This window comes from Camelus ferus, chromosome 30 (assembly GCF_009834535.1).
Source record: "Camelus ferus isolate YT-003-E chromosome 30, BCGSAC_Cfer_1.0, whole genome shotgun sequence".
Taxonomy (NCBI): Eukaryota; Metazoa; Chordata; class Mammalia; order Artiodactyla; family Camelidae; genus Camelus; species Camelus ferus.
In genome coordinates this window covers 21836769-21851279 of record NC_045725.1, presented here as the reverse complement: position 1 = coordinate 21851279, position 14511 = coordinate 21836769, and the positions used below count along the sequence as shown (strand labels likewise).

At 44.9% G+C, this 14511-nt stretch overlaps 1 protein-coding gene across 5 annotated transcripts in view; it reads right to left on the bottom strand.

Annotated features, from left to right (window-relative positions):
• NEDD4L (NEDD4 like E3 ubiquitin protein ligase) overlaps positions 1-14511 on the bottom strand; it is a 299160-nt gene that overhangs the window by 202863 nt on the left and 81786 nt on the right. For all 5 annotated transcript variants that reach the window (XM_032470627.1, XM_032470629.1, XM_032470630.1 and 2 more), the window contains one exon: positions 2357-2430. In XM_032470627.1, coding sequence (XP_032326518.1) covers positions 2357-2430 — 74 coding nt within the window. The remainder of the gene's footprint in view (positions 1-2356; positions 2431-14511) is intronic.

Sequence of the window (14511 nt, the reverse complement as noted above, 5' to 3'; positions counted from 1 at the left end):
GACTCATGTCCCCCAAACTGCATGCATCCTTGTGGCCAAACACCAGGACTCATCCCTGCCACATCAGAAAGTGCCTTAAAGGCTCCCAGTTAAGTCACAGCTGTCCTGCAGACCCCGCCTGTAACTGCTGGTGAAGGGCTTGGCCCGTAGCCCCCACCTCTCCTGTGTGGGATGACGGCCACATGGAACCACAGCAGCCACGGGCTCCCCAACCCATGACTCGTGTCCTTGGCTCTTTCCTGAACCTCACACTAAGGGGCTGGTGGTGCAGGGTCTTACCCTTCCATTGCAGCCCCAATTCAGGCTCATGCCTCCCAAGAAGTAGAAGTTTCTAGAACCACTACCACAAGACAGCATGTTCCTTCTCTGGGGTTTGAAGCAGTAATTTTGCACAGATGTCAGCATCAAGTGGAAACCCTCCCTGCCTTTTACACACAGCCTATTTTTAATTGAAGTGTAGTCAATACAGCAAAGTGATTTGATTATACACATACATACATATATATTTTTTAAACACAAAGCCTACTTTTTCAAAAAGTCCGATTTTCTTTTGCCCACGCTTTCAAAAATAACCAAAAAAAAAAAAAAAAACAAAAAAAAACCCACACCTCACCCAGCTTTTTTTTCCCCCACGGCATGGAAATAAATATTGGATGACTCTGACCCAGGGTGACCACAATCTGCTTCTAGATCCCATTTGATTCAGCATTTGTTTCAGACAGGAGGGTCCCTGTTTAGATGACAGATTCTGGGATTGTTCGTCTTCACCTAAAGGTTTGGTCCAAAAAGAAAGAAAGAAAACCACCATCTCTCCGGTAGGCACTCTCCACACAGACCGGCTGCTCAAAAGCCCCAGGGGAGCCACAGCTCAGCTATCAAATCTTCTTCCAACAAAGGCTCTTTCTATAAAGTGAGGCTTTGCTGGATGGAAGCTGGAAAATGATCTTGTATCCTCGGCACTGGACTGGGACAGAGAGAGAGTAGGAAGGGAGAAGGGCATTTCAGGTACAGAGTGAGCCGGCCACCCCAGCTAAGAGTCAGGCCCAGAGGCCAGGGCCCCACAAAGTCCAGTCCTTTAAAAAAATTTTTTTAAAAAGTAAACACCTTAATTTAAAAATAGTTTATTGCTATTAAAAAAAAAAGTCAACTGTCACATGACACAGAGTTGTCACAAATCTTCAATTTGTTTAAAAAAAAAAAAATTATCTGGGAAGCACAATGAAATGACACATGCCTGTATTTAATTTTGGTAAATTCTCTAGGTGTAGTTTTAGTCACAGATTTCTTTGCTAAACAAAACTAAAAATGGGCACGTAACACGACAGAAAGTAAGAGGTCTGCCTACCAACTGCAAAACAGAGCTACTGCTGGGTGTGCGGAGGGCAAGGTTAGCCGGATGGAAGCAGGTCTTGTCACTAAGGCTCTCCCGTGTCAGGCTGATGCCCTGAAACCAGAGCATCACTGCGGCCAAAGATCGCTACAGGGCACTCCCAGGATGAACCAGTGTCCTAACGAGAAGACTCCGACAGCCACCACGGCCCTCACAGTTCAGCCCATCGTGTACCCAACAGGAAGAGGCCACTGAGCAGGGGACAGGGCCTGCTCTAGCATGCCTGGACTGGACCACCAGTAACCTTTCTGGATTTAAGCAGTAACCCTTCCGGTTTCCATAAAACAGTAAAGTTGGACTAGATCATCTCTAGTATCTCCTCTAGGTCAAAAATTCAAAAGGGCTTTCTTCTCCGAAATCTGGTTCAAATCCTAGTCCCAGGCAGTTCTAACCCTCTCTTTGCTACCAGTCCCGTAACTTCAGGCAATACACTGCAGAGAGCCAACAGGACTGACTGAAAGACATGTGAATATCGGGTGCAATACTCAAAATAAAGCTAAAACACCCAGAAGGATCAGGCTGTGGGCGCTTCTGTAAATGCCACAGAAACGACCAACTCTCTTGATTCAGATTATACACGCCACATAATATCCAGTTCTCCCAGGAACAAAGTAATATGTTTCCCTAAATTAAGAGTTTTTTTTTTTAAAAGGAATATATTAAAATGAACACAGATATATTTCCAAAGTATATGTCTACTGCAGAAAAACAGAAACATCTGAATCTAGTATCCTTGTGAAAGGAACCCATCTGAAGGACAAGCCAGCTAACTAGTGTTGGGATGCAAGGTCCACACCCCTGAACCAGCTCCTGCAGCCTCACCTACTCAATCAGAAACTCCAGAGATGACGCCCAGCAAGCTCTGTTGAAAGAACCCCCCCCCCCAGGGGGTTCCGACACAAGCCTAAATTTAAAAGTGCTTGCTTCAACTCTTCAGAAGCCTACAAAGTAACAAAGCAAACATACCTGGCTCCGAAGATGTCCTTTTTGGCAAGATCAATTCCAGAAACAACCTTCACTCTGAGAATACGGGACTCTCCCTGTTGGGGAAGGAAAAAAAAAAAAGTTTATAAAACAGAACTTCCATCAATCATTCTCTCACCCAGTATGCAAAGGCAATGGTTTCTCTTCGGTCTAATACTGGGATATGGAACAAATCAGTTCAAGCGCAGGCGATTCTTCCTTACACTGAAGTTCAAGGAGCAACATCCCGGCTCTGACATCCTACAACCCTAGAAATTTAGAGTTTCCAAGTGAATTTAGCACAAGCTTAATTCAAACTAGGTCATGCAGATCAATTATTTCTGCCATTGACAGGACACGTTTCCCAGCTGTACCAGGAACACAACCGCACACACGAAATGGCCTAGATGAACACTCAATGCAACAAGATACCATAAACTGAATAAATAATTCCTCCTTTGAAGTTCATGTATTTGTGTGTGTGTCCAGAGAAAGGAATTTCACATGGTGAAATATTTCCTCAAAACTATGGTTTCAAAACGTTGGTGCTGTCAAGCAAAAAGAATGCCTCGGGGTCAATAAAAAGAAAGAAGCTCGCTCATCCTAAATGGAAATCACCCCAAACCGTCTCAGAAACCATTCACTCATCCATCTGCTTATTCATTCATTCTAATATTTTCTAAGCAGCTCCTATGCAGGTGGCATTGAGCTTGGACTTGAAATATGGTCCCCAGAGAGTGACAAGCAGATGGGTAACACAGGACCCTGTGATGGCGCCATGCCAGGAGAAGTCTGGTCTAAGGGCTCAGACATCCAGGAGAGATGGGACGGCTTAGGGGGAGGAGCAGGCAGAAGCCCAGGATAACCCTCAGGTTTCCAGGTTGGGTCACTATGTCTTAGTGTAAATTAAAATAGAGAATTAAATTGGATTCAAGGTGCCCTATGAAACAACCAGGTGGGAAAAAAGATGGATGAGTAAATAGATAAAACGGGAGAGGCTTCTAGCCTGGACTAGACTTGGGAGTCATCAGGTAGTTGGTTGTTAGAGCTTGAGATCTGTGAAAAGTTACCCAAGAAGAGTGAGAAGAAAAAATGGCTAGGGGTGGAGCTCTTGGGGACACAAGCCCTGAGGGGCAACAGAGAAGCCACATGAAATTCACCTACCCAACGTTTTCAGTCAAGACACAGGTGAGGGAAAGAGAGCCTGCATGATCTGTAGGTGACATAATGTCAAAGGAGATAAAGGCAGGGTGAACTAAAACACGGAGAGAAAGGGGGCTGGACCCTTGTCAATGAGCCGCCCAGATCAAGCACACACACATGCAATGGAAACCCACGTCTGAGAACATTCACTTTCCAGGATTCTTCCATCCTTTCAACCATCCTTCAACCATCCATCCCTGACACAAGGCTGCCCACAAAGAAACACAGCAGGGGATGCAAGTGTGTGTGTGTGTGTGTAATCCCCTTTTAAATGAGGCATGGCAGCTTTCATGAAAGGATTAAGACACGTCAGAGATGGGGGAAGGGTATAGCTCAAGTGGTAGAGCACGTGCTCAGCATGCATGAGGTCCCAGGTTCAATACCCGGTACCTCCTACAAGTGGAAATCCAATGAAGAAACCCAATTACCTTCCCCTTAGAAGACAAGTCAGAGAGAACTCAAGCTCCCAGGTGTACGCGCTCTTCCCTTGGTCTTTTAAGCAGGTGCCGACTGCCCTCACCTTCCTCTCACACACTCACCTCACCACCAGTCATCAAGGGTTCTTCACACGGATGTTAACTAGGCTAAGGTTCTTCTGTTTCTCCCGTGGCCAGTCATCAGACAGCTTCTGTGGCCTACTCAGCTCAAGGAACGCCACCCTCTACTATTTCTTTTTACAAGTGGGTTAGAATTTGACAACACACTTGTGTAGAGTTCACAGTACACCTGGTTAGAGTTAATGACCCACTAGTGCCCTGTGCATACAAATTGAGAACCGTCGGTTAAAATGAAATCCTCATCTGCCAGGTGAAAGGATTAAGAGTTTACTTGAGGGAATAAGGGGGGGGGGGTCCTTCCTCATTCAGAAGAAGAAATGAAAACAAGGAACAGCTGGAGAGGAATGTATTTTTTTCCTGTCTCCTGGACACCCCCATCCCAACTCTCTGCCCCTCCCACCAATGACAAATACCGCAAAGCAGCAATTCTCCCAAACACCACCGTGCAGAGCGGGTGCTGCCAGTCGGAACTCAAGGAGGTGGACGCTGTTAAATTAAGTACTATCTCCAAGTGAATCTTTGGTGCTGGCTAAAGATATGGGATCTGGCGGCAGGAGGGTGAAAGGATCTTTGAAGAGGATGGAGGGTCTGCTAAGCAGTAACTCCTTCCTTCCAGTGACCCACTCAGAGCGGCACACCTAGTCCCACACTCGTAACTGACTTGGGGGCGGAGAAGGGAGTGCGATGGATACTAAGGTAATAGTCAGTCACAAGCCCCAGAGAAGAAGACAAGAATTCTGTCTAGAAATTCTCTTTGTTTCATGGTCCTTAGAAGTCTCAGAAACCCTGGGCAGAGTCCTGAACTTCCCACAGACTCCACAGGGGGCTCAATCGAACCTTGCCTAGATTCTAAGGAACAGGATAAGCCCAGCCAACACCCAGTCCCCTTAGGTTTATATTAATTTGGGTGAATGCTCTTACGTCGGGCAGAACTACTCTGCAAAAGCATACATTTTAAAATCAGGAAACACTTATATGAATAAATGAATACAAATATATTCAAATGAAGGGATACCTAGAAAATGTTATGCAAATTGATCTATTCATTTAGTAAACATGAACATTTGTTCTAAGATCGAGAGATACAGCAATGAAGACAGACAAAACACCCACTGCTACCCTGCCAACACTCTAGCGTTCCTGAGAGTGTACGATACGAGACCTCCCCACTACATGGGGAGACAAACCAGGAGAGTCTCAACACCTTAACATTTGGTACACACTCACTCAGTAAATGAATTCTCATTTAATAATCAATCCTAAGAAAAGCACAGGCATGTGCACTAAAACCCCAGAAAAACTAGCTAAAAGGAGTCAACAAAGCATTTTTTGATTTAAAAAAATGTAAAAGCTGCAAAAGTAGACAGTTAAATATTCATGGCAATTCCATGCAATAGGCTTTAAAAAGCTGTTATTAAAAATATGTGCAAATCTGGAAAGACCTTCATTCATCCCACAAGCATGTACTAAGTAGCCACCACGTGCCAGGCATGTTGTCTGGGGGTACAGATGGGAGCAAGATGTGGTTCCCACCATAAGGAACCCACAGTCTAGAAAGGAGAAATGCATTATACGCATATACATACAGACAGACAGGCTCATTTCTGATGAGTGCTTCCACGACAACATGACAGTGAAATAAAAGCAACTAAGGGAGAATATTTATGACTCGTGTTTGGGGAGGTGACATTTGGGCTGAGACTGGAAGAAGACAGAGGCCATGTGGGGAGTCTCCCACAGGGATGCTGGCAAGTCCCAAGGCCTGTGAGGAGAGGCTAGAGGCAGAGCGGAGGGAGGGCGGGCAGCGTGGCTGGTGGGGTCAGAGAGCCTTGGGACCAGGCTCGGTAAAGGGTGGGCGTGACTGAAACCATCTTTGGAAAATTTCAAGCTTGTTGACTTTAAGTTTTTAAAAGACCCCATTCAGCTGTTGGGGGGCAATGACTCCAGGCAAAGAACAGAAGAAGGGAGGCCAATTATAAGGAGATGTGGCAAGAGATGGTGGGGCTTCACACAGGGTAGAGATGGAGAGGTGACCAGATCGTACACACAAAAACATGTTCAAAATCAACTATTCGGCTTAAAAAAAAGTTTCAACATGGTTCATACAACTGAGTTAGAGACCAGCACGTTGTTCAATAGGCTATTTCCTTTTTCGACTTGGACTACATTTCCCAGCATACCCTGCAGTTAGGTGCCGTGGTGACTAAGTTCTGGCCAATGAGAGGTGGACAGAAATGATGGGTGCATTTTCCAGTCCAAGCCCAGAAGACCCTCCCACTTACCCACCTCCATTCTCTTCCCCATGTTTTTTCCCCATTTCTCTGCTCCATGGAGAAAATTCTGAAGACCAAGAAGGGGAAAACTCCATGAAAAGAGCAGAGTGGAACAGAGCATCCCATCTCACTCTATTCCTTCCACCATCACCTGCTGACCCTGCCTGGACACTGAAGTGGAAACAGACTTGTTTATTCCCATGGAAAACTGAAAGCTGCTTTAGCAGTTAGCCTGCCCTCTCCATACAACATAGTCTCATTGTAAAATAAATATCAATTTTATATATATATATATATATATATATATATATATATATTTATTATATATATAAATATATTAATATATATATAAATATATATATTAAATATATATTTATATATATATATTTCCTGTGCATATATATATATAATATATGCACAGGAAAAGCCCTACAAAGGATGATGTTAAGTGACTACCTCTGGATAATGGATACCTTCTTTTTGCTTACTTGCATTTTATCCTTTTCAAGTATTAAATATTTTTGTTTGAAAACTAAGTTTTTGTAGTAACTTCAGAAAATACATAAGGGAAAAAAAGAAAGAAAGAAAAATTTAAAACCACAGGGTTAGGAAGCCAGGCTTCCTTATTTCTAAAACGAATAAGCCTTTTTTGGTCATAGCTAACACAGCTACATGTTAGATTTTAGCTGATTCACAAACAGAGAAAGCCGTCCATTTGCAAGATGAAAAAAAGGTTCTCTTATGTGATACGGAGGCAACAGTTGGGAGAGGAAGGCCGAGAGGGCCTTTCGTGAGCACTTACTATTTACAAACAACTGTTGCAGGAAATTTCACTTCTCTCTGAAGTCTAGGGGCAGGAGGGCAGGAAAGAGAAGGCTACTCTATAAAAATAGTTTTCACACATGGTCTCAGACATACAGTAAAGACTTCTTATCTTTGCTTCCTCTAAATAACAAGCTTGCACACAGATAAGTAGCCGTCATCACACTGTAAGGAAACACATGACCAGGTATATGATGCATTTATCAGATGCAGCGGGCCCCACGCCGAGCAACTGTACTTTCTGAAGCAGTTTATTACTTTCATAAAATCTACGCCTGACATTTTAGTCCGCAGTTATAACTTGGTAGTGTTAAATATTTAACTAAGGAGGGTTATGACAATGAAAATATTATTTGGAGAGACTACAAGGCAGAGAAACACAGGCAGAGAGGAGGCGAAGCCAGATGACCACAGGCATTCTCATGACAGTGGCTCTTCTTATCGCTATTCATCAGTGGTCCTGCATTGTTACTGTATCACAGGGACGAGCCTCTGCACCTGCCCTGTGTTTTTCTTTTCTGCTTAATTTTCTAACTCTTCATCCAGACATTAAACAACTGTCGTCTTCTTTTCTCACGAGGTCAGTCTCATTTTCTTAGCTACACTCCGTGGTTGCACTGTCCAATATGGTAGCCACTAAGTACAAGAAGCTATTTAAATGTAATTAAAACTCAGTTCCTTGGTAACACAAGCCACAGTTTAAGTGCTCAACAGCCACATATGTCTAGTCATCACTAATGTTGTCCTGGATAACACAGAGAACATCTCCAGAATCACGGAAAGTTCTACAGGACGGTGCTGCTCTGAGGGCACCAACTCAACACAACACTGCAGCAGAGTGTGAGTAATGTCTCCTGAGAGGGAAGACAGGAAGGAAGGGGAGGAGGGAGAAAGGGACCACTATTCTTATCCCAATTATAACTTTAAACATTGCCGGCAAGTTAAAGTATGGAATTCAGGAATCTGGAAATGAGACAGGCATTATGGTTATCACATGTTCCAGGGTTAAGATTTCCTCTGAAATAAAGACCAACATGCAAATTAAGTGCCTATAAATTAATAGCTGTAAAGACTAATAAAGCAAATATTACATAGGATGGGACAGTCTTCCTGCATCCAGACATTTACAAAATTATTATACACGTAGAGGAAAAGCAGTAAAGGTGACTACATAGGGAGCCTGATAAAGATGAAGCCAATGTCATAATAAGGTTGCTAAGTCTTGCAAAATATTCACAGAAAAAGTATTCAGGAGGGAAGAAAAGAGAGGAAATCCCACCAAGGGTTCTTGGTCCCTTTAAGAGAATTACTGACATCCTGGAAAATATTCAGAGGGAAAGGGCTGGTGGGAAAAGGGAACTGAAAACAGCTGGAGAAATGGGCAGGGGGCTGGGGGGCGACCACCTAGAAAGCTACCCAGAAGGAGCCAGACCAGGCCCAAAGGATGACCTGCAGGGAGAAGGGAGGCCGCAGCCAAAGGGAGGAAGGCCTGGGAACAATTGTATCTGGGCAGACCAGCTGCAGCCACACCCACCAGCTCCAGAAAGGCGAGGCTGTCGTAGGAGATAAATTGCACTAGAATCGCTTTCCAGCACGTCTCTTCTAATGCCAATTTTCCGTGGCTTGCCCTGAATCACGCAGGTCTGTCTCACACCCTCCCTTCCACCCCTACAACTGAATGTTGCTCTGACGGTTATGCCTCCGAAGTGCCAACATTACGTTTCTTTCTGGTGACAACTTCAGGTGTCTCTGAATTTTGAATGGAGAAGAACCATGGCATTCCACATGGTCATCCTGAGTTCTCCGCAGCTACCCCTACGGAAAATACATCCCTGAAGAAGAGATGGGGGAAGCAGGTGGGCTGAGGGGTCAGTGGCAGGTTGAGGAGTTAGTGGTGGGTGGCAGGCAGCCAAGTCACTCACAGGCTAAGTGACATTTGCATTCCCACAAGTCTCACATCTCACATGACTCAAATGTACACCTCAGCAAGAAAGCAAATTCTTCTACGTGTGGACAGACTTTCAGAGTTGCTCTCAATTAAAAATGTTAAATTCTTGAATGCCTAGAATCCACAATAATTCAGTGATCATGGGAAGAGGGGGAGGGTGCCGCTGAACATTGTCCATGAAATGAATGAGCTAGCGAGAGTCCCAGCTTAAAGGATGTGGTCACTCTCTTACACTAATTAAATTAAATTCTCTTTTTACCAGAAGAGTTGGTATAACTCCATGTAAAAGCTCTTCAAAGAATCTATTTATCAATGGTCCTTTTGTTCCAACTTCTAATCATGAGGCAGGAAACATTTTAAAATTCCTTCAATATGACTAAGACAAAAATGATCTTGTGTTTACAGTTCAAAAAATGATATTAATAAACAATTGCATTTTGTTGAAAGCCAAAAATCATAGCTCAAAATCTAAAATTCTCTTATTTTTTCATTGGCAGGCATAACTCTGACCTCTTGAAATACAGCAAAGGCTGGGTTTTTGGGTGGACTATGTAGTTTGACCAGAAGGAAGGGGAAAAGGTGTGGGTGTCAGTAGGCTGGGACTCCCAAAGGTCCCCGAAAAAAAACATTCCCCAGGTGAATTCTGTAGTCCTAGATCTGAATCTCACCAGGAGGATTGGAAGTGTGACTCATGTCAGAGTGCCAAGGGCTCCCAGCAACCTGGAGGGGTCACACATGAAAAAAGCTGGTAAGAAATTCTTTCTGGTGTCGAGTGTTAAATGAGAAAACAGCCTGTTGCGTGATCTGAAGTCTCAAGACTGGCACCTTTAACTCTGTACAAGTGGAACACATGCAAATCACCGTCAGGCAGACGGCTGCCTGGTGAGCATGCACTCGGAACAAGGGTTTTAGCTCGATTATCTGAACACCTGCTGCGCTCCTCTCCTGCCACTGCCTCGCAAGTATCGCGCTCTGGGACAGGTCTTCAAAGAGCAACACCGAACAGAAACCTCTCCGGGCTTCTATTTGCTCCCATCCACTCCAGACGGCCTGTCCTCCCTTCCATCCCAGGCTCTGTCCTGACAGCACCACCCAACCCACAAGGTCGTCCCTCTGCAGATGGCGACCAGATTCCAACCCCAACTCTCAAAGACTCAGGAAGTGACAGCGACAAGAATACTGGTCCATGTGCAGCCACTCAAAGCCAGAGAGACATAAGGCAATCTCTTCGCTTGCTCAGGACTGTTCTCCTAGACTCTAGCCAAGAGCTGGGCACCCAGATTTTAGGGGGAATGAATAGACGGTATTAATCCAAAGCAACGTTCTAGAGTGAATCACCCAAGATCTTATGACCATTTAGAAAAGAACTATCTACAGTGGAGGTTTTCTAAGAATAAGACACGCACATTTATTCCCTCTTCTGACAAGAAGCACAGCTCCAGGGCATGCTGCACATGCAGTGTACATGGACTCCGGCCAGCCTGCAACCAAAACACGCTGTATTCTTCTAGACAAGATGATGATGTGAAGGTGAGCAGATACTAAAGCTAGGGGGGGGCTTGGCTGCACCCAGCTGCTAACTCCTCTCCAAAGTATAATCATTAGAAAACCCCAGAGGGGCTCTGGGGGTTACATCATGGGGCTCCATTATTGCTCTGTCCCCGGCCAAATCGTGAGCCAGGAGAACTTGGAGGACACTGAAGGCAGACTAATCCAATTTGTAGCTGATATACCCAACTGGATAAAACGTCAGCTGACCTGATCAGAATCCAACAAGATTTCATCAGAACGGATGACAGGCCAGATCTCACAGGATGGAGTTTTACAGCGGTGAGCGGTGTGCGTGCCTAGATGCCTGAGTCAATGTAGAGGGCAGGATGGAAGAAACAGGATGGGAGAGCATCAAAAGTGGCGAGGAGACCCTTGGGGCTTTATTTTATCTCAGGTGCAACACGACTCAACTCTGACAGTATAAACCACATGCATTACTCAAAGTCCAGAGCAGGGAATGTCATCCCACTGTGCCCTGGGCCAGCATTATGCAAACCCAGGAGGCATGACTCAGGAGGTGGGGAGGATAGTTTCGCTTTGCTTTTTAAGTAAATCGGACAAAATCTATAGAATAGGTCACTAAGCAACCGTAAGAATGAAGATGCTCTCTATGTACAGTTTTGAAAACCCAAGATGCACTGTCACAAGACAGGGCTGGGTGGAGAACGTGTTGTAGGGTAACACCATCCTTCACATAAGAAGGAGACAGAAGATGTGTGCACCTGTCTATGCGCAAATATAGGTTTGCATGTCAGAGTGTAAACTCTGTAAGGACGTGAGGAGAATCAGGTACCACTGGCTGACTCTGAGGACAGAAACCAGTTGGTTAGGGACAGAGGTGTGGGAGACAGACAGACAGACAGACAGGCACACGTCTCACTGCACAGTCTTCCGTATTCAAAGTGACTGTAATTCAGAATGACTTAAATGTATTAACTCCAAAAAATAGTTTTAAAAATTATTTTTTTATTTTTTTGCAGGGGTGAGCTAATTAGGTTTATTTATTTATTTATATAAGGTTTTTTAGTGGAGGTCCTGGGGATTGAACACAGGACCCCGTGCATGCTAAGCATGCACTCTACCACTTAAGCTACACCCTCTCCCAAAATACTTCCTAAGTAGTTAGGACAGTTAATCAACAAATGTTGCAGGAAGACTTAAGAATGTTTAACCTGGTTTAAAAAAAAAAAAAAAAGAGCAGATGCTTTCTGCGGGAAGGGGATTGATTGGCAGAAACCAAGTCATCCTCTGGCAGGAGGCTGCAGAGGGCAAACCAGGACCAAGGACTGAAAACTGCAGGAGGCAGATGCGCCTTTTGGAGGGAAGGAACCTGCAGCCGTCAACCCCGGTCAGACACGGAGCAGGTGGCCCCCTGAGGCCGAGAGCTGGGCAGTTAGCCCTGGAGTGAGAGCAAAGGTCGGCCACCTGCCGGAAGCGTCACCAGGGAGGAAGAAAATGAAGCAGATGGTCCCCAACGCCCGTTCCCAACCCTGAGACGCTGCGATTTTAGAAAACCGGCCCATGGGGCGCCAAGAACTCATCTAAGATTTATGCAAGCCCACGGCTGACCCTTAGTCTGTATACATGTAACTTCACAAAGACAGAACACAGGAGTCAGGACGACAATCCCTTTCCAGCGCACAGTGAAACACAGAAGACTACCCATAAATCAGGATTCTTCCTTACGTGCAGCCAGTTTCAAAACACCATGAATGAAATACCCCTTAGAAATGAAGTAAGGGCATTTGTAAAGAGTATTTTGGGGGGACCTGTTTGTTGTTATTCCACAGCGGATTTACGGTAGCTAACTGGCTCTGCATGGGATGTTTAAAACCCCTTTAAGAAGAACAGCAACACTTCTACAGTGGGCTGGTGTTAGAATCATTCCAAGTGTTAAAGCAAGGGACGGACCAAGTAAGAGGCAGGAGGTCACTCATCAAGGAGTGGCTGCAGTTAGCTTGAACACTGCACAAAAGCTAAAGTCCACGCAGAAAAGCAAAACCACCAGCTGGAAGGGGAGAGTCAAGACAAACCTTGGCAAGGAAAAAGCTGCGAACAGAACCGAGCTGTCCCATCAGAAAGTTCAAGAAGCCCCAGCACCCGGCACCACAAACCTAGGAGAGCTGCAGGTGTCAGCCACGGGACAGCAGATCCTGGAGGTGACAAGGATAGGGGAACTTGTGCAACCATCATGGCCAGAGGCCCAGAAAGCAACCCCTTTCTTGGAACCCACCACTCCTTCCTCACTCCCCCTTCTAACATCTCCCGTGGCTGAAAGCCAGCAGCACACCGGAAGGGACGGTCCCCTGTAACTTATCTACCAGGTGTCAGGACACCCGAGACAGAACCTTCAGGGTCACTGGCCCCACGTTTAAAAGCAGACAAGCATGCTAGCTGTACTGATCTCCCGGCAGCAGGCAGAATCACTGCCCCTAATAGCTTTACTTCCTTAAAATGTGCAAATCTGTGTTGATCAGATTTCACATTTCAGCTAAGCCACATCATCCAGCGATGCCACTTGATTACAAAGACATAACTCATATCAGCAACTCATTAATGAGATAGTGACTCTGAACAATTCCACTTCCTAGCTCATCGGAACTTTGCTAAATTATTTTTTTCCAGTTTCCTCCTAAAAATTCATGAGACTCTTCATCTCAATGCTGATTTTTTTTTTAAGTTTAAAACTATCAAAATAAGGATTTCACATAACCTAGGAATGGAGAAATTCTGAAATTAAGTAATCCCTTCAAAGCTGCTTTCATTTGTTTTCTGCCTACATCTGCACGCACGCACGCACACTTTTCCGGTATCGGAACAGCTTTGGAAACAGGAGGGCCACATAAATATCTGACGGATAACTGGGTATCATAAATGATACTGGGGCATTCAGTGGGCAGCAGCTTCTGAACATCTGGCAGCTTCCTGGTTCCAGATGGTGGTTGGGACTCAGTGGGTGTTAAAAGGAGCTGTGACTGTCAACGAGCTCGGCCTCTTGTGGTTACAGCACACGATCCCCCATCTTCTTCCTCACCCCATGGTCCTAGCTCTCCGAAAGAGAGTTTTCCCCAAGAGCAGCAGAAGGTTTCATCCAATCCAGTGGACGTAGAGGCAGTCCCTCCTCGCTCTGCATGAAACAGTTCAGGTACCACAGAGGCGGGCAAGGTAAGGACTGCTTCTGGATACAGCTTTCATTTCAGGGAACTTTTCTTGGACTTAACGGCCTTTTTTAAGGCCCAAGTCACATACCCATTTCTTACTTTATTTTTCAGGGTTTTCTATTGACTATTTCATTCATTTTCTTTTACTGATCAACTTCTATTTAATGCTATTTCTTTCTGTATTTTGAAATTAATGTTAACACCAAGCACTTTGCACTTGGTTTTGACTGTCAACGTCTAACGAAGTTATGACTTGCTTCTCCTTTGAATCTACCAACATGCAGCCTAGGAGACACCAATATCAACCTCTTCCCACTTCCAAGTGAAGCCTCTTCAGCTACAGGGACACGTTCTCTACCTTTTACAAGGCCTCTGCTGTTCTTTAGGTCCATCTATATATAAAGAGCCTGTAGCGTTGTGAGAATTTTTTCTTAATTTTTAATTATTATTATCACATGAGAGGCTGTAGAAAGACAGGAACAAATGATTCAGCCACAGCTTATAATATAACTGTTTTACCCCAAGGGGCTTTGGAGCCAGACCCTTTCCACAGTCTGGATCTGCTCATTTCACCTCCCCTCCCCCCAGATCCTGAGGACACAGGAAGAGCATTAGCCACCCACCCTTTTCAAGTGGCTGTTCA